Source organism: Lepus europaeus, chromosome 5 (assembly GCF_033115175.1).
Source record: "Lepus europaeus isolate LE1 chromosome 5, mLepTim1.pri, whole genome shotgun sequence".
NCBI classification, from domain to species: Eukaryota; Metazoa; Chordata; class Mammalia; order Lagomorpha; family Leporidae; genus Lepus; species Lepus europaeus.
Genome location: NC_084831.1, coordinates 23895687 through 23914061, shown reverse-complemented (window position 1 = coordinate 23914061; position 18375 = coordinate 23895687). Strand labels below are relative to the sequence as shown.

General features: G+C 60.6%; 1 protein-coding gene across 6 annotated transcripts in view; it reads left to right on the top strand.

The window, feature by feature from the left end:
• COL16A1 (collagen type XVI alpha 1 chain) overlaps positions 1–18375 on the top strand; it is a 56633-nt gene that overhangs the window by 13054 nt on the left and 25204 nt on the right. For all 6 annotated transcript variants that reach the window (XM_062190840.1, XM_062190841.1, XM_062190845.1 and 3 more), the window contains exons 3-38: positions 1263–1337; positions 1439–1556; positions 2396–2519; positions 2720–2986; positions 3868–3948; positions 4084–4209; positions 4983–5036; positions 5302–5328; positions 5848–5883; positions 6826–6915; positions 7103–7144; positions 7244–7288; positions 7381–7416; positions 7748–7810; positions 8116–8160; positions 8242–8337; positions 8513–8551; positions 9054–9098; positions 9277–9312; positions 9775–9885; positions 10251–10286; positions 10742–10777; positions 10855–10944; positions 11284–11328; positions 13033–13068; positions 13180–13224; positions 13468–13599; positions 14281–14316; positions 14520–14627; positions 14853–14975; positions 15081–15134; positions 15267–15308; positions 15649–15684; positions 15770–15823; positions 15984–16052; positions 18300–18353. In XM_062190840.1, the coding sequence (XP_062046824.1) occupies positions 1263–1337; positions 1439–1556; positions 2396–2519; positions 2720–2986; positions 3868–3948; positions 4084–4209; positions 4983–5036; positions 5302–5328; positions 5848–5883; positions 6826–6915; positions 7103–7144; positions 7244–7288; positions 7381–7416; positions 7748–7810; positions 8116–8160; positions 8242–8337; positions 8513–8551; positions 9054–9098; positions 9277–9312; positions 9775–9885; positions 10251–10286; positions 10742–10777; positions 10855–10944; positions 11284–11328; positions 13033–13068; positions 13180–13224; positions 13468–13599; positions 14281–14316; positions 14520–14627; positions 14853–14975; positions 15081–15134; positions 15267–15308; positions 15649–15684; positions 15770–15823; positions 15984–16052; positions 18300–18353 (2552 nt within the window). The remainder of the gene's footprint in view (positions 1–1262; positions 1338–1438; positions 1557–2395; positions 2520–2719; positions 2987–3867; positions 3949–4083; positions 4210–4982; positions 5037–5301; positions 5329–5847; positions 5884–6825; positions 6916–7102; positions 7145–7243; positions 7289–7380; positions 7417–7747; positions 7811–8115; positions 8161–8241; positions 8338–8512; positions 8552–9053; positions 9099–9276; positions 9313–9774; positions 9886–10250; positions 10287–10741; positions 10778–10854; positions 10945–11283; positions 11329–13032; positions 13069–13179; positions 13225–13467; positions 13600–14280; positions 14317–14519; positions 14628–14852; positions 14976–15080; positions 15135–15266; positions 15309–15648; positions 15685–15769; positions 15824–15983; positions 16053–18299; positions 18354–18375) is intronic.

The following is an 18375-nucleotide window of genomic DNA, read 5'->3' as shown; positions in this document are numbered from 1 at the left end:
GGGGGTGGGCGTGCCTGCCCGGCGGCCTGGTATGCCAGAGCCTGCGTACACGTATGATTCCCTGCGTGTGTGCTCGTGAGCCTCGCTCTCCTCTCCCGCTCCAGGTCTCCTGGGGGGGCTGGGGCAGAGAATTTCCACATCTGTAAGGAATCTGGGCCCAGTGCCAAGGGGTGAGTCACCCATCGTGCTGTGCTGGGGAAGACAGTGATGGTCTTTCTGGCCAGACCGGGGGAGGGAGGCTGCAGTGGGGTCGCTGAGCCCAGGGACCCAGGGTTCCTGCCAGCCAGGCTTGCCAGCGAGTGAAACGCCAGTTTCTAGGGGCAGTCTTCGATGTCTCATCCCCATCTGCATTGCTAGGATGGCCTTTCCAAGTCCCCCCTCTGTCCCTGCTGCCGCAGCACCTCCCTCAATACTTCTGCTCAGCCCGTCCCAGGCAGAGGGAGGCCCGGGGCTGCCCACCTGGCCCTTCAGGGCTTTGGAGACCTGAATTCAACCATCCTCTTTAGGAGCCCTTATTCCCTTAATACACCCTGCCTGGAGCCCCAAGTTCCTCCTGGTGGTGCCCTTGAGCTTGGGGTCTCCTCAGACCCTCCATCTCATGTCTCACAAGACGGTGACCTAGGTGAAAAGCCATTCTATTGGCTTAGCTTCTATCTGGCCTGCTTGTCTGCTTTGGTTGTGGGACGTGGGAACCCACCCGTTGCTGAGGACATGTGGACCAGCTGCATGTGACACCCCTCATGGCATGGCTGTCCATAACTCATGCACATGTGGGCACACGCATGCCATTGTACATGCCCGACACAAAGCGTGCATGACCCTGGCGGTTCCCCACCTGCCCTGGGTGGGCATGGTGGCGAGAACACGCGCGCACACACACGTGCAGCTCCCAGCTTGGCCCTCCAGGCCTGCCCAAGGTATCTTTTATTCTTTGCTGGCCTGACCCCTTGGAGCATTGGGAGATTTGAGTTTCTCGAGTTCTGATCCTGCTTGGCTGTTGACTCATTTCTTGGCCCAGGGTCTCAGTCTCTGGGCCTCAGTCTTCCCGACTATATGCTGGGGTGGAGGGTGGGGGTTGCCTTGGTTCCCGGGGCAGCTGGGATTCAGAAGGCACGTGATGCAAGCAGCCTTGAGGCAGGTCCTGGCTACAGGTCCACAACAAGGCGCTGCGCACTTGCTCCTCCCTAGGGTTCCCAAGAGCCCAGCCGTGCGGCTCCCTTGGCCGGAGCCTGCTTAATGCCTGGCTCCCAATTCCCTTCCAGGGGGGCAGTGCCCACCTTCTCAGCAAGAAGGCCTCAAGTTGGAACACAGCAGCGATCCGTCCGCCAACGTGACCGGTGAGTACCTGTCTGTCCTGCCGGCCCCTCTTCCTGGGTGTCTGCACCCTCCCTCTGCTCACCGGCTCAGCTGAGCTGTGCACCCGGCGTCTCCCCTAAAGGCTTCAACCTCATCCGCCGACTCAGCCTCCTGAAGATGTCCGCCATCAAGAAGATCCGCAACCCTAAGGGGCCGCTCATCCTGCGGCTGGGGGCAGCCCCGCTGACCCAGCCCACACGGTAAAGGCCCCTGGGGTGATGGCCGGGATCCCTGCTGAAGTCAGCCTCCCCAGCGACTATGGGTGTGGGGCCTCAGCTGGGAGCCCCGTCTGCGGGGCATTTCATACCTACCCCTGGGCCTTCGGGCTGCTCAGAGACAGGGCACGTGACAGGCCCACCCCCAGATCTCCCCCGCTCTGCTCACACTGGGGGCAGGGACAGGCCTGTACCCTAAGGGCACCCCGAGAACTCCAGGACGGGGGCAGGAACCTGGCAAGAGGGGTGTGTGTGTGTGTCTGTGTGTGTCCACCCTGTGAAGTCCAAACTCCCACACATCCCCTGGTGGTCCGGCCCCTGCTTACGTCTCAGGCTTCAATTCTTGCTTGCTGCTCTGGTCTTCTTCAGCACCCCGCCTCCCACCCCCAGTCAGCCCCTCCGGGGAGTCTGGTTCCTTGCAGGTTGCGCAGAGCGGTCATTCTGAGCCTTCTTGGTGTGTGGTCCACCCCCACCCCCATCCTCCTGGACACGCCAAGGGGGCAGGCATCTCCCCCACTGTGATCCCCAGCAGCCAGGCACCTGATGAACGTGTGGAGAATGAATGAGTGGATCCGAGAGGTCTCAGAAAGCTCACGGGGCTGGCCTCTGATGGAAAAATGGTGCACGGATTTCAAAATGTTGATACTGAGATCAACTTACCTTTGCACTCCAGGTCCCGTGAGCTTCTGGCAGCACCCTCCTGTGGGGCTAGAAGTCTGACCTGCGTGTGCCTGGGGCAGGCTCCCTAGATGGAGAGCCCAGGTGGGCAGCAGTGGGGACCCTCACACCCGAGCCTCACAGCGCCTTCTCTGCTCCATCCCCAGCCGAGTGTTCCCTCGGGGCTTCCCGGAGGAGTTTGCGCTGGTGCTGACCCTGCTGCTGAAGAAACACACTCCCCAGAGCACGTGGTACTTGTTTCAAGTGACCGATGGAGATGGGTACCCCCAGGTGAGCCCCACGCCCGACTTCTTTCCCAGCTGTGATTTCTGAGGCCTCCCTGCTCCATCCCCAACCCATCAACACCTGAGCCCAGCCAGCTTTCTTCGCTGAGTCTACATGTCCCCTCCCGAGCACTGAGCTCCAAGGCCTTTGAGTTTGGAGCCCTGGAGCTCTGAATCCTCTCTTTCCTCTTTCCCAATCCCATGCAGATTTCCCTGGAAGTCAACAGCCAAGAGCAGAGCCTGGAGCTCCGGGCCCAGGGCCAAGATGGCGACTTTGTGTCCTGCATCTTCCCAGTGCCCCAGCTCTTTGACCTGCGCTGGCACAAGCTGATGCTGAGCGTGGCTGGACGCGTGGCCTCCGTGCATGTGGACTGTGTCTCCGCCTCCTCCCAGCCCCTGGGACCCTGGCGACCTGTGCGGCCGCTGGGCCACGTGTTCCTGGGTTTAGACGCTGAGCAGGGCAAGCCCGTCTCGGTGAGTCGAGGCTGGGCCCTGCCCTCTGCTCGCACCCCTGGAGTCTGCATGTCACTAGACCCTCCCCTTGCTCAGAATCCTCCTTAGCTCCCCACTGGCCTCCAGACCCAGCCTAAATGTGCTAACCCGGCATTCAAGGTCCTTCATGAACTGTGTGTGTCCTCTTCCTTTATGTCTCTCCTTTCATCCCTGGTCAAGCCCCCCCCCCACCCCCCGTCATCCTGGTGCTTCCACACCCCATGCCCCTGCCTCCGCTGCTACCTCCGCCTGGACCACTTTCCTTGTGTTGTCATCTGTAGAATAGTTACTGGCCCCTCCAGGCCCAGCCTGCGTGGACTCTCCGCTCCCTCCTTGCTCCTCTGGGCCTCCTCTCCCTCTCCCTGCATGTGTGTTTGGTGACAGCTATAGTCCTTTCTTTGAAAAAAAATTTACTTATTAACTTGAAAGGCAGAGTTATGGGGGGGGGGGAGAAAGAGAGAGGAAAAGAGAGAAGAAAGATCTTCCATCTGCTGGTTTACTCCCTACATAGCTGCAACGGCCAGGACTGGGCCAGGCCAAAGGCAGAAACTAGGAGCTTCATCAGCATCTCCCACGTGGGTGCAGGGGCCCAAGGACTTGGGCCATCTGCTGTTGCTTTCCTAGGCGCACCAGCAGGGAGCTGGATAGGAAGTAGAGCAGCCAGGACTTGAACTGGTGTCCGCATGGGATGGTGGCTTTACCTGCTACTCCACATGCTGGCCCCAACAGCTCTATCCCTGAGAGTCTCCCAGGCAGACTGGAAGCGCCGCGGGTCCAACCCTGCAGGGACGTCTCTGCCTCCCTGGAGGCCCAGGCACAGAGCTGTTTGAGCATGTGAAAGTGACTTGTGTTGTCCCCTGCAGTTTGACCTTCAGCAGGCGCACATCTACTGTGACCCGGAGCTTGTGCTGGAGGAGGGCTGCTGTGAGATCCTCCCTGGAGGGGTGAGTGGCTCGGCCCTGGCACAGCTGATGGGGCTCGAGGCACTGCCCAGGCGCACTGTGCTGGCCTTGGGGGTCTGGGAGTGAGTGTCTGGGAGTCTTGGGGCAAGTCTGACCCCTGCCCTTCCCCTACACCAGTGCCCCCCAGAGACAACCAAGACCCGTCGGGACACCCAGAATAATGAGCTCATCGAGATCAATCCGCAGACAGAAGGCAAGGTCTACACACGCTGCTTCTGCCTTGAGGAGCCTCAGAACAGCAAGGTAGGTGAGCAGGGCCGGCAGACGGGGGCACAGGTGGGCACAGGAGAGACTGCCCCTCCCCCTGACCTGGCTGTGAGGTCGGCCACCAGGGTCAGGTGGCCATGTGCCCAGGGCAGGAAGGGCACAGGAAGCCCCACCTCTTTGCATACCATCCCAAAAGACTCAGGAAGGCTGAGACACAGCCCAGTGAGTGACCCTGTGCCCACCCACTGCTGGCATTGAGAGTTAGGCCCAGACCGTCACCAGTGCCACCCAGAAAATTCTGATGAAGACAGGACCAGGCTTGCTCCCCAATGCAGGTTCTCCGAGACAGGACATCCTGGGGTCAGAGGCCAGGTCCCACTGCTTCCCCCAGGGCTGGCTCCTTCTCCAGAATGCAGTCCTGGTCAATGCCAGGCTGTTTCTCTGCCCAGCACCATGGCCAGCTGCCCTCCTAGGTTCTTTGGAGGTGGCAGGGAAGCCCAGTTCCTCCCTTAGCCCCGCCCCCTGGCTGGGAAGTGTCCCTGCCCTCCTGGGCATCATGCCTGGCCTTGGCCGCCAGAACACAGGAGCCCATTGATTCATGGTCTTGTTTTCTCCGACATCACGTGGGTGGGGAAAGAGAAGGGGCGCCGGTGAGGGAGGCCTCCGGGGTCTGGGCAGGCCCTTGATGTCCTAGGAGGTGCCAGATTCCAGTTGAGGGTGTTCCTGGGGTCCTTGCCTCCACCTGGGTGCCAGCATGGGCCCCAGAACTGCTCCCTGCCCAGGAGTTTTCCTCTGCTTCCTCTGCCTAGGTGGATGCCCAGCTGACGGGAAGAATCAGCCCGAAGGCAGACAGGGGAACAAAGGTAGAGGTGGTGGGCGGGGAGGGGCATGCGGTGCCCTCAGTCTGCCCTGTGTGCCCTCTGTAAACCCCTGGAGGAGACACTCCACCCCCACTCTCCTCCTGCCGGGCCCCACTCCTGGACAGAGCTTAGGATTTGTAGGTGCCAGCCCTGAGAGGGCGGGCGGATGGGGCAGGCGCTCTCTAGCACGCCCACGCCTGGTTCTTGGGCAGGGGATGTTGGCAGCAGAGTTTGGTCCCTGAGTTCCATGCCCCTCCCTGCTTCCCAGGTCCATCGGGAGACAGCAGCCGACGAGGTGAGCAGGCATTTGGATTGGCAAAGGCCTTTGGACAAGGCTTCGAGGCACAGAGGCTGGGCATGGGGCTGCCGGATGACTACACAGCTCCTGGTCTTTCTTGGGGCCTACACCTGGGCCCTGCCTGCCTACTGCCTCTCCTTGGGGTGCAGGAGGTAGCCCTGGGGACACTATCGCTGAGTTGGCAGCAAACAGCCATTGGCATCGTGGAGGCCTTGGCCACGGGTCCCCTAATTCTGGGTCTTACCTGCTAGTCTTGGCTGGGCTTCCATTTCCTGGTCTGAAGAAATGGCTGTGGATCGGGGTTGGTGGGAAGTGAAGGGTGAGGTGTGGTTTCCAGGATGCCCGTCTCCATGTTGCTCTCAGTTTCCACCCAGGAGAAGTGTGATGTTCTTAGGCTTGGGGCGTGCATGTGTGTGCATGTGTGCCTACATGTGTGCATGTGTTGGGTGGGGATGGGGGTGGAGGAAGGGTCCTGGGGGCTCAGAATTGACCTCCAGGACTATTCTTGCCTTTCAGTGCCCACCCTGTGACAAGGGTACTGGAGAGAGCAATGTGAGTGAATGGAGCATGGGCCGGGTGGGGTGGGCAAGGGCTGGGAGTGGGTGAGTGGGTGTTGCCTGGAGTTGGCTGGGCAGCTTCCTGGTTGAGGACAAGCGGGTCTTTGTGCATTTCTATTCCCTCTCTGCCCATCTCCCAGAGCTAAGCCTGCCCCCACACCCACCTCCCCAAGTCCTGTGATCCAGCAATGCACGGGCCCCAGGGTGGGCTGGGCACAGGGGGCAGCTGGTGGGGTCAGGCCCTCGGTTGCTGATCGCAGCTTTGCACTCCTATGCGATCTGAGTCTGCTACGCTGGAACAGCCTCGAAAGTCATCTTGCAGGCCTGGAGAGCAGGGAGGGTGGGGCGGGGGTCACACAGCCCAGCACCAGCCCCCGCGGCCAAGTGGACACAGGACCTGAGCAGACTCCTCTCCTGTCCCTCACCAGTTGGACCAGGCTCAGGCTCCCTCTTAGGGTCCAGAAAGACAATGGAGAGGGACCTAGTGAGAGCCCAGCTGGCACCCAGCTGGCACTACCTCTTCCGTGGGCAGCGTGAGTCACCACTTTCCCACGACCTAGGCGCTTCTCTCGCCCTTAACTTTGGGGTACATCAGGAAGTACCCCCTCTGCTACCTGTCCCTCTTGATCCAGCCCAAATCTGGTAGGGCATCTGATGGTCCCCAGAGGTAAGGGGTTACCATGGCAACCGAGCAGCCATGTTATCCTAGCAATAGGAAGGGAGTGTGGGGAGGAGGGAGCTAGCTAAAACCAGGCAGATTAGAGAAAGTAGACTGGAGACCTTGGCAAGTTTCACTGCCTTCGGAATAGAGTCGCAGAGCAGGGGCTGGGATTCAGGTTGGCGGTCCTGCCACCGTGCTGTGCCACACTGGCTGAACTGCTTGCCCTGGTTTCCTCTCCCTGCCTGAGGTGTGATGTGCTCTCCTCTGTCCCCTCAGGTCACTCTTGGGCCCTCTGGCCCCAAGGGAGGGAAAGGTGAGCAGGGCCCACCTGGCCCATCAGGCCCCAAGGGAGAGAAAGGAGCACGGGTAAGTGCCCTGGCTCTTCCCCGCTCCTGCCAGCCCCTTCCCAGCTGTGCCCTGGGGGCTGGGATGAGGGCGGGGTCTTCCTAGGGGTTCCTATGCAAAGCCTCTATTTTCCAGGGGCACGTGGGACAACAGATCTAGGAGATGTCCCCAGAAGGCCCCACCCCTGACCCTTGCTCTCTACCCCCAGGGCAATGACTGTGTTCGAGTCTCCCCCGACGCCCCGCTTCAGGTAAGACAGGTGACAGCGCTTTGGGGCCAGTAGGGGGCCAGCCCCTCGGCAGCCCGCAGGGTGCCCCTGTGCCCCGTTCAGCACTGTCTCCCTGTTTAGTGTGCAGAAGGCCCAAAAGGAGAGAAGGGCGCGGCAGGAGCCATGGTGAGTGTGCACCAAGCAGAGGGCGGGGGTGCAGGGTGCTGGCCCAGCCTCGCCTTCCTTTCTCACCCCTTCTTTATGTCTCCTCCTCTCAGGGACCCTCAGGACCCCCAGGATCAACAGGCCAGAAGGTACAGGCCTGGATTTGGAGGGGTGGAGGTCCGTGAGCCCAGTGGGCGTGCGGAGGGCCAGTGTCCCAGGTCTTCCGGGCTGGCAGTGGCAGTGGCAGAGTGGCATTGCCCTCACCACTCCCCCTGGTCATCCTGCCTTGTCCCAGTGCCCCCCAGACCTAGAGGTTTGTAAGTGTCACCGACTCCCGGAGTGGCTTGGCTGGTTGTCTATCCCGCTGTGGTGACTAAAGCCATTCAGAGACCAGGGGTCTAGGAGGTGGCTGTCCCTCCCAGACACAGCTCTTCTAGTCCCTTCCGTCTGCCCCACTCACTCTGCCTCTTCCCTCCCCAGGGTCAGAAAGGAGAGAAGGGGGACGGAGGCATCAAGGGCCTGCCTGGAAAACCGGGCCGAGACGTAGGTGCCTGGGCCCCTGCTCTATGCCGGGATTAAACTGTGGGGACCCATCCCCTACCACTGCTTGCCAGGGAGGGGAGGGGCTGAGTCCTGGGAGGCGCAGTAAGAGGGGGCAGAACAGGACCTGGACCCCAGGTCTCCTGAGCCCCAGCCTCAGCGCCCCAGCTCATCTGATGTCCTGGGACACGGGAAGTGGCCTGGCTTGGGGAGGGGCAGTGAGAGTGGCACATGGGATAGTTTCCTGTCCCCAGGGGGGAGATGCCAGGCCTTGGTGCCATTCTTACCCCCTCCCTGCTTGCACACAGGGCCGACCGGGAGAGATCTGTGTCATCGGGCCCAAAGGGCAGAAGGTGAGCAGTGGGTCTGTGGGGGGCAGCGTAGGGGCAGGGCAGAGCCACAGCTCTCACCTCACCCCCTTGTGTCTGTACCAGGGAGACCCTGGCTTTGTGGGGCCTGAGGGGCTGGCAGGAGAGCCCGGGCCCCCCGGCCTCCCTGGGCCGCCTGGGATAGGACTGCCGGGAACCCCGGTGAGTGCTCCCTTGTCTCGCTTCTTGTCTTTGGCTGGGGCTGGGCAGAAGAGGCTGTGTCTTGGGGGCTGTGGCTGGAGGCAGGGGTGGGGTGGGGTGGTTGGGGTAGACGGGCTTGCCGGGCCACAGGGAGAGGTCCCTGGGCAACCTTTTCTAACCCCGTTTCTGCCCTTAGGGGGATCCAGGTGGCCCACCAGGCCCTAAGGGGAACAAGGTGAGCACAGGTGCGGGGCGGGCACAGAGGGGCTCTCTGCTTGGCAGAAGAGAAGAGCAGACAAAGCCTGGCCCAGCGGAGAGGCCGGCGTTGGCTCAGCCAGGCCAGGGTGGGGGCCGTCCCTGTCCCCATGCTTGAAAGATGGGGGCTGGGTAGGCCCAGGCTGGTCCAGACCACGTGGCCTTCCCTGGAGGGCCCTGGACGAGCAGGGAGCCGTGGGAGTGACCATCTCTGTCTGTGGTTCCCCTGATAACCTCTGACCTGCTGCACCAGGGACGGGGCACCCCCAGGCAGCACTTCCTCCTGTCTTTTTGCAAGCCAGGGGGCTCGGGTTAGACACAGAGAAGGACAGGCAGCAGGAAGGGAAAGTTAACCGACCAAATGGATCAAACAGGGGCGGAAGGGTGGCGGTGATTGTCCCTCCCACCAGAGAGAGGATGGGTGGAGGAGGGTGGCGGGCACATCACCCAAGCCTCCCCCTTCACCTTCCTTCTGACCCCAGGGCGGCCCCGGCGTGCCAGGAAGGGAAGGCCCTGGCGGGAAACCCGTGAGTAAGCTCCATCTGGTTGGTGGGGGGTGGGGATCTTGTCCACCAAACCTGCGTCTGTTCCCCTGAGGCCTCCAGAGAGATGACCTTGGGCCTCAGGCCCCTCTCGGCCCCCCAGCCCCTCTGCCCCCCAGCCCCTCTGTCCTGGCACTAATGCCCTCTGCTTCTTCACCCACAGGGGAAGCCAGGGGTGCCAGGGACGAAGGGGCAGAAGGTGAGTCCCAGGCCTGGTTGGCTCCAGTGGGATGGGAAGGGGAGCCCCTCTCTGTGGGGCTCACGGAGGGGTGCTGGGCCTTTCTCAGGGAACTCCTCATTCCTTCCATATCCCCGGGGACGATGTCTGTGATCAGCAAATAAAGAGCCCGGCTTGAGGTTAGCTGGGGTCAAATCCTGCCCGTACCACATATGTGGTTTATGAACGCGGCAACTCCATCAACTCTCAGCCCAAGACCCCAGTCTGTCCCCCGACACAGTGGCTTAGGGCCTGCTCTGGCAGGGGAGCTGTGCAATGCCCGGGATTCCCCGCGAGTGGAGGAATCTACAGTGTCCTGCTGCCCACTTTGGTGCTGAGGGCAGGCACTGGCACACCCAGGGTCCAGGGCAGCTGCAGGCAAGAGGCTCCTCGCCTCCCCAGGGTCTCACCCGACCTGTCCACTCACAGTCCCCCTTCTGCTAGGGGGAGCCCTGTGAAGTGTGCCCAACGCTGCCTGAAGATTTCCAGAACTTTGTGGGGCTGCCTGGAAAACCAGGGCCCAAGGGAGAACCAGGTGATCCAGCTCCAATCAGGGTGAGTGCCCAGGGACCCCCACAAGTCAACCAAACAACTCCTGGTGGGGGGCACAACCATCAAGAGGAATGGGGCAGAGGGGCTGAGTTCTCCTGGCCACAGAGATTATAGACAGAGGGTCAGGCTGGGGTCTGGACCATAGAGCTCAGGGCCAGGCTAGAGTGCTGCCCGAGGTCTCCATGGCAACCTCCCACGGCTCTCCAGGAGACTCCAGGATGCCTTTTGGGCACGCTGGGGTGGAGCCGGCTCTTATTGTGAGTGGGGCTGTGCCCTGGGCCTGGGTATGACTGGAAGTATGGGCAGGGCTGGGTTGGGGTCCTGGCCTGGGCTCCCTGCCCCACTCCCTCACAGGGCTTCTCTTTCAGGAGGGCCTGGGATCTGCCGGACAGAAAGGTGATCGGGTACGTAACAGGAACTTCCCGTTGGGGAAGCTTAGATTGTTTGTTATACGAAGACGGGGAGACTGAGATAGTCAGAGAGATCTTTCCTCTGGTTCATGTCCCCAAATGCCTGCAACTGCTGGGGCTGGGCCAGCCCGAAGCCAGGGGTCAGAGAATCCATCCAGGTCTCCCCCGTGGGTGTCAGGGGCCTATCGCCTCCTGGGTGCTCATTAGCAGGAAGATGGAATCAGAAAAGGAGTTGGGACACAAACCCAGGCACTCTGATGTGGGTGTCACCTCGGCCTCTTCCCCTACCCCCTTTGTTACATGGGCTGGTAAGCCCCACCTCTGGGGTGCTGGCCTTGAACACAGAGGGACCCCGGGGTGTTGGAACAGGGCTGTCCTCCTCTATGGCCAGGGAGTTTGGGCTGCCCCAATGTGCCCAGTTTCAGCCCACAAACCTTTTTTCCCTGCAGGGAGACCCTGGCATCCAAGGCATCAAAGGAGAGAAGGTGAGGGAGCCCCCGTTCCTGGCTTTGCTCCTCTGCCTCCCCGGGAACCTTTCTGATCCCTTCTGTCCCTCCCGCAGGGGGAGCCCTGCTTGTCCTGCGGCTCGCCTGTAGAAGCCCAGCACCTCAGAGAAGTGAGCTCCCCAGGCCTCGGCTTGCCTGGCCTTCCGGTGAGTGACCGCTTCCTCCCCTCCCAGCCCTGCACAGCCCGTCCTTGTCACACTGGTGGCCTTCCTGATTCTTCAAGGGCAGGGACCCAGAGGGAGGCCACGAGGGAGATGTCCCAAGCCTACACCCTGGTCCACCTGCAGCCCTCTCTCTGTCCCAGTCCCAGTCCCTGGGATGCCCCAGGCGGTGTAGACAGAAGGAACTGTCCAGCTACCCGTGGGCCTGTGAGAATCCAAATCCTGATGTTGCCCTGCTCCTTCGGGTTGGACACTGGGACCCAGGGGGGCCTTGTGGGGCCCGGGGTGGGAGAGGCTGTGACTCTGTCCTGACTCTTTTCTCAGGGCAAAGCTGGTGCTCCCGGGCCTGCGGGGCTGAAAGGAGAGAAGGTGAGGCTTGGGTCAGAGGTCAGGGATGGCAGGCTTCTTAGCAGGGAGGCAGGGTGGGGTGGCCCTGGCAGGAATAGAGACCATGTCGACAAGGCACCGAACTGTAAATTCACAGTGAAATAAATTCACCAGTGTTTTGCAGATGGAGTCCAATAATTTATTTCCAAGAGCCCGCACGTTCTCCGAGAGAATTCCTTAGTGTTGTACTTTTAATTTAATGATCATCTAAAACTATTAAGCTTACTCAAGACTACCTTATAGTAAAATAACATTTAATCCTTCTTCATCGCTTATTATGCTCCGGGCCCTGTTCCAAGTCTTGTCCACGTGTTCACTTGTTTTATCCTCCCCATGCACTCTGGAGTGCCTCTTCCTTTGTTCCCATTTTACGGATGAGAACAGAGCCGCACACACAGGCCAAGTGCATTGCTCAAAGTCACACGAGTGTTTGGATGTGGAACTGGGAGCCGAGCCCGGGAAGTCTGGCTCCAGTCTGTGTCTTCATCACTGGGCCGGGTCACTCCGTCTCCGGGCCCGTGGCGGTGTTTGTGTTTGTGACTCCACTGGAGACAGCGGACATTGATCTTGCAATGCGGTGTTCCTTGGATGAGGATGAGGGCCCTGTGGGCAAATCAGTGCCCTGGTGCGGGCAGTAGACCTGTGTTCAGGCCCAGCTCTGAGAGGCAAAGCATACTCAGATGGGGCTTGTGCACCCTCTCCCCACTGCCCGCCGTCCTTCCAGTCTTCTCCGTCTCAGAGACTGGCGTCTATGCAGTTTCCTGGACCCCAGCCCCAACCCCCACATCGCCTTTGATTCCTGCCTTCCCCCATATCACACTTGCCGTCAGCCCACCAGCCAGGATCTGGCGCTTCGGCCAGCGACTCCTCCCTCCAGGGTCTCTGCTCTCTCCACCCCCACCGCCATCTTCTCTCGCCCTGCATGGCCACTGCGGCCCTTCAACAGTCCACTTTTCCTCGGGTAGTTACTGATGACCCGGCTTCTGCCTTTCCAGGTCCGTCTGGCTCCGTCTCTCCTCTTCTCCACTGTGCTTTAGCGGCACCGGCTCTCCTTCTGTTCTGGAACATGTCAAGACGGCTGCCACCTCTTCATGCTGTCCCTGTGGTCCCCACTAGGAACGTCTAGAACATTCTCCCCCGCCCCCTCCTCTTCTTTCCTCAGCCGACCTCAGGCTCATCCTTCTGATGATAATCGCGGCTAACATTTCCCAGGCCTCCCCGGCTGAAATGCCTCCGCCCACTCACTCTGTCGCCTCCCTCGGTTTCTTTGCTTCCTCGCTGTTTGAAGTCAGTGTTTTGAGTGTGTAAGCCCCGCGAGGCGTTTTAGCTAGTGCTGGTCGTCGCCGTGCACCTGCTGCCTGGCCCAGCGCTCTGTGTAGGAAGGTGAAGGACCCGGCTGTTGGGTGAACGCAAATGAACTCCGGGTGCCGGGGCAGTGTGAGCGTGGGGCTGGGAGTCTGTGAAGGTGGACGTGGGCCAGAAACATGGATCTGAGCCCCTGGCTGGCCACAGGGGCCTTGGGGAAGAGCTCTTCTCTCTCTGGGCCTTAGCTTCCCTAGCCAGGAAATGAGAATGTCCTGTAGACGTCCCGGGGAGGGGGTTCCTCTTGTAATTCTGGGTTGAGGAATGTCCTAGCACCCAGACCCCACCTCTCATCTGACCACGCCTTCTCTGCTCTGCTCTCAGGGTAATTTTGGGGAGGCGGGGCCAGCTGGCAGTCCGGTAAGTGTTGTCTGGGATGATGGCCGCTTGGGGGAGGACAGGTGGGAGCGGATTGGCCTGGGCCGGTCCCCAGCAGATGCTGGGTATCACATGTGGCTTCTTATCATGCAGGGGCCACCAGGGCCGGCAGGACCAGCAGGCATCAAAGGGGCAAAGGTGAGAGGGGACAGTTCCTAGACAGACACCTTGCTTACTTCCAGCTCCCCCCCCCCCCCCCGCTCCTCAGTGCCTGGGCCCTGGAGTCAAGACCCCCTATGACAGCCCCCACCTCTGTTTCATGCTTGTTTTCCCCCAGTCTCTCTCGAGTTGCTCCCTTACCTGTGTCAGAATCCCAGATCCCAAGCCTGGCCCTTGGGCCCCAGAGCTGGGGAGCCCTAGCCCGGTGCCCTTGCTCCACAGGGGGAGCCTTGTGAGCCATGCCCAGTCCTGTCCAAGCCCCAGGATGGCGTCGGCCGCATGGTGGCCTTGCCCGGCCCTGCTGGAGAGAAGGGGGACCCCGGGCCTCCAGGCTTTGGCCTGCCGGGAAAGCAGGTGAGTTCTGGGCCTCTGCAGGCAGAGGCAGACAGGGCTGGGGAGAGGCGGGAGCCCACCTGGGTCTCTGGACTCCCTAGGGGGGGAGGGGGAGGGGTCAGTGTCTGCCTCCAGCAGGAGCCGCCCTGTCCTTTACTCTGGGATGCAGTGGGCAGAATGGGCAGAGAGCACACTGATTTAGCACTGGGTGGCCTGGGTTCCCATCCCAGCTCTGCCTCTTACTCCAGCTTTGACTTGAGCCCCTCGCTTTCATTCTCCGCACCTCCGCGTCCCGTCAGTGGCGTGACCGTAAGGCTTCACAAGGACATGTACGATGCTAGAGCCGCACACAGCGGGCACTGGAGAAATGATGGCGGTCACCACCATGGTTCTGATGACTGTTACTGCTTTGAAAGCAGCAGGGGCTGGGACATACTGGGCACCCTGTGCCAGGCACCACTGCACACACATGAGCTTTCCAGTTGCCTAAGATCCCCGGGGGTCCCGGCCTGTGTGGTTCTCGTAATTCCAATTTGACAGGTGAACAAACCGAGGTGCGAGCCGGAGGAGGTAACTTGTCCAGGCGCCTCTCTTAACCTCCACTGATTGCTCCAGGAGCCTGTGAGCAGGACTCTGGTCTGCACTGGGCACTTTGGGGTGTCCAGTATGAGTGAAGGGGCGCTGGCAATGTTTTCTCCTCAGGGCAAGGCTGGAGAGCGTGGACTGAAGGGGCAGAAGGTGAGAGGTCTTTGGGGGACGTGTCGGGTGGGGGCTCCTCCTCTCTGATGCCCTCCCCACCGCCTGCCCTCACTGGCCTGTGACCCCTCTCCGCCTCCTTCCCAGGCCCCAGCTCCAGGGAGGGACTGTGTTTATGGGTCCTGTGGGGGCAGCCCGTGTCTAGCTGGGTGACCCCTGGCCCTGGTGAACCCCACTCCTTACAGGGTGATGCCGGGAATCCTGGGGACCCTGGAATGCCAGGCACTGTGGGGCAGCCGGGACTGTCAGGAGAACCTGGGGTGCGGGGCCCCGCAGGGCCGAAAGGAGAAAAGGTCAGTTGGGGGGTGCAGTTTGTGGTGCGAGAAGCATGAGGGCAGTGGGGTGGGGAGGAGGGCTGAGCTTGTGAGGTGGGGCTGTGAGCCTCAGAAGAGGCCAGCGGTCGGCCAGGCTGAGGTGTGGGCAGCAGAGGGGCGGAGCACTCGGAACAAGGACCCCCTTTGCTGTGCCTGTCCCTGGCCTGGCTCATGGGCTCCCGGACTGTGCCCATCTCTGACCAGGGTGACGGCTGCACTGCCTGCCCCAGCCTGCAGGGAGCGTTGACCGGCGTGGCGGGGCTGCCTGGGAGGCCGGGCCCCAAAGGAGAGCAGGGCCCAGAAGGCGTGGGCCGGCCTGGCAAAGCGGTGAGTGCGGGCCGCCTGCCTTGCTCCTCCCCTGCCTGGACTATGCCTCCTTTTCCTTGTTCCCCGCCTCCCATGGGGATTCCAAGGATCCCCTCTGCCTTTTAGGGCCAGCCTGGTCTGCCAGGAGTTCCAGGGCCCCCAGGACTGAAGGGCACACAGGTATGTGTGGGCTACAGCTGTGTGGGGGTGGGGAGATACCTGGGATGGGGGGAAATGGAGACAGGTACAGAGGAGGGAGGCGGGTGAGGGTGAGGGGTGTATCTACAAGAAACTGTGCCTCTGCCTCTCCAGGGCGAGCCAGGGCCTCCAGGAATAGGAGCACAGGGGCCCCAGGTGAGTCTCCGGCCTTCCCTTTGCCTGTCCACCCCCACTTCCATCAGACAGCTGCTCACTCCCATCGCCCCAGACTGCAGGGCTCAGGCTGGCTCGGGGGCTAACGGCTGCAGCTCTTGGAGCAGAGTCAGCAGCAGCCCTGGCCGCTGTTGCTTTTGTCAGGGTCTTGGCTTAGACCTCCAGCTCTCTGACGTGCAGGGTCTCCCTGGGGTGCTCCTTGTGAGGTTGGGCGAGCAGACACCCCACCCTGGACCAGGTCTGCAGTGGGGTAAGACCGCTGGGGCCAGAGGGGCAGGTTGGCCTGGGTGCCATGCCCCAGTGTGCCCTTTCTCACTTGCAGGGGGAGCCTGGAGCCCAGGGCTTGCCTGGCATTCAGGTACGTCTGCCTTGGGCCCGGCAGAGGTGGATGGCGGAGGGGCCGCTCTAGGATAAGGGAAAACTGCCCGTGCTTTCTTCTGCAGGGCCTTCCGGGACCTCGGGGCCCACCCGGCCCCACTGGAGAGACGGGTGCCCAGGTAAGCCTCTGCCTCCAGGTGCTCTGGCAGTGGGTACAGGGGCCCAGGGGGCTGAGAGCTGCCGGCCAGAGGCCTGCCCTAGGCCTGAGCGCAGCTCACCCGGGGCCTGTGGCCAGCTACGAATTGTGTCCCTGCAGTCTTGTCACCCTCTCTCCTCCAGGGAGCTCCAGGGGTGAAAGGAGCCACCGGGCCCGCGGGGCCTCCAGGTGCCAGTGTCTCTGGCCCTCCGGTAAGAGTCCGCTCTGCGAGCTATGCTGGGGGCATCGCTGGGACCAGGGACCGTGCTGCTGGGAAGGGGGCAAGGGGCTGACCAAGCCTTTCCCAGCAGCGTGGGGGATGGGAAGAGGAGAGCGGGCTCAGCAGGCCCAGTCTCCTGAGAAGGAAGAGCACACTGTTTGCAGGGAGTGCTTGAATGGTAATAACGAGCACCATTGCTTTTATAAGAGGCCCACAGAGACGCAGATGGAGAAAAAGAGAACTCCCACCCTCTGGTTCACTCCCCAAATGCCCACATCAGCCAGGGCCAAAGCTGGGAGCTGGAAACCCAATCCGGGTCTCCCACATGGACAGCAGGAACACAACTACTGAGCCATCACCACTGCCTCCCACCCTGTATCACATCCTAAAGAGAGAATGGAAAAAACATGGACTTCGGGCTGGACAAACTTAGGTACATTGGCAGGAGGCTGGAGTCAGGAGCTGGAGCCAGGAATCGAACCCAGGCACTCCCGTGTGGGACACCAGTGTCTCAACCTCTGGGCTAAATGCCTGCTCCTAATCGGCAGCATTTTTTGAGCAGTGACTGTGCTGAGGCCCTGTGCGAAGCCCTAAACACAGACTGTCACTTCTTCCTCATAAGGAAACGGCTATTATTGTCCCTGGTTCATAGATAAGGACACCGAAGACTCAAGAGAGAATGACAGGGGCGGAGTCAAGAACCTGCACCCAGGCCTGTCTGACCCCAAGCCCGCCCCCGACTTCAGATCCTGGGGCCCTTAGGGACCCTCCAAATCCATGCTGTCTGCGAGAACTCTCTTCGTGGCTGGGAACATTCTAGGTGGCAAGACCTGAGACAATGCGTCAGGTTTAAAAGATGTGTCTATTGAACAAATTGCCTAGATTAAGTAATAATAAATGCATTTTCTCGTTTTAGTCATCAAAGACCTGTATAATAGCCAGCTTCTGCTCCGCATGAACCCACTAGAATTTTGCAAGATGATATAATTTTAGCCTAAATCAAAGAAATGCTACCTTTCAGCCAGGCTGTGCCATGCTGGGTCGTGGGCAAAGGTATAATTTTTCTTGGGCTTTTGGTAATGTTGAAAATAGCCCAGTGAACTGTGTGCTTTCCTGTCTTTGTGGATCCCTAGAGAAATTCTAGTTCCAGTTTGGGAATCGCTGACGGATTCCTCCCAAGGGTACACCAAAGCCCAGAGGGCACAGGACTTGCCGTGGGCCCAGCAGAGCTGGACAGTCAGGCCTCTGCCTGTCCCGAGGAGGCCCTGGAGGGAAAGGCAGCGATGCCGAGGCCCTGTGTGCAGGTGGAGGGTCCCAGGGGAAGGTGGCTTGTGCAAACCCACCCCTCTGCCACGCTGCAGGTCCTTCTACGAGTGCTTTCCAGCTCGCCCTTTAAGCTGAATCCCACCCGGGAGGCCTCCCACTCCTAGCCCCTCACTCACTACATGTGTGACCTCAAGCAAGGGACAGTTCCTCAGAGTCTGCAGTTCCTTGTCTGTAAAATAAATAGTCCCAGGGCTGGCGCTGTGGCCCAGCATCCTCTATGAGCCCTGGTTTGAATCCCGGCTGCTCTACTTCCAACTCAGCTCCTAGCTAATGCACCTGAGAAAGCAGCGGAAGAGGGCCCAACTGTGGGAGACCCTGTGTGCAGCTCCAGTCTCCTGGCTTCAGCCTGGCCCAGCCCTGGCTGTTGTGGCCATTTGAAGAGTGAACCAGGGGATATAAGATCTCTCTCTCTCTCTTTCTCTCCCCCGTGTCTTTCCCTCTGTCACTCTGGCTTTCAAATAAATAATCTTTTCTTACTTTTTTTTTTTTTAAAAAATGGCACTGAAAAAACAGGAAAAAAAAACAAACAAAAACACAGTCCAGTCACTCATGGTGACATGTGATGGAGAGAACGTGCGTCACACACTAAAGGGAGATACTGGGGTTGGCTAGCCTGGGTGCAGTGATGCTGTTGGGTCTATTGTGATCTCCCCTCGAGCTTCCTGAAAAGCAGAACCATGCCATCCTGCAGGGCTGGGAGTGGGGGCTCTGCCCTGTGTTCCTGGCCAGGCACGTGGCCCACAGGTGCTCAGGCAATGCCAGTCCTCCTCCTCCTCCTCCTCTCTGATTGCCTGCTGTGCCTCTGTTGCCTCCTCTAGAACGTGGGCGCTGGGGAGCCTGGTGCTGCGCCTGCTGGTCCTGTCCCCTCCTGCCGGCCAGCATCACCCACTGACTCTGGGCTCTCTCCCTTCAGGGCCAAGCTGGGCAGCAAGGACAGATGGGCCATCCAGGAGTCAGAGGGATGCCGGTGAGTCCGGTGCCAAGGGACA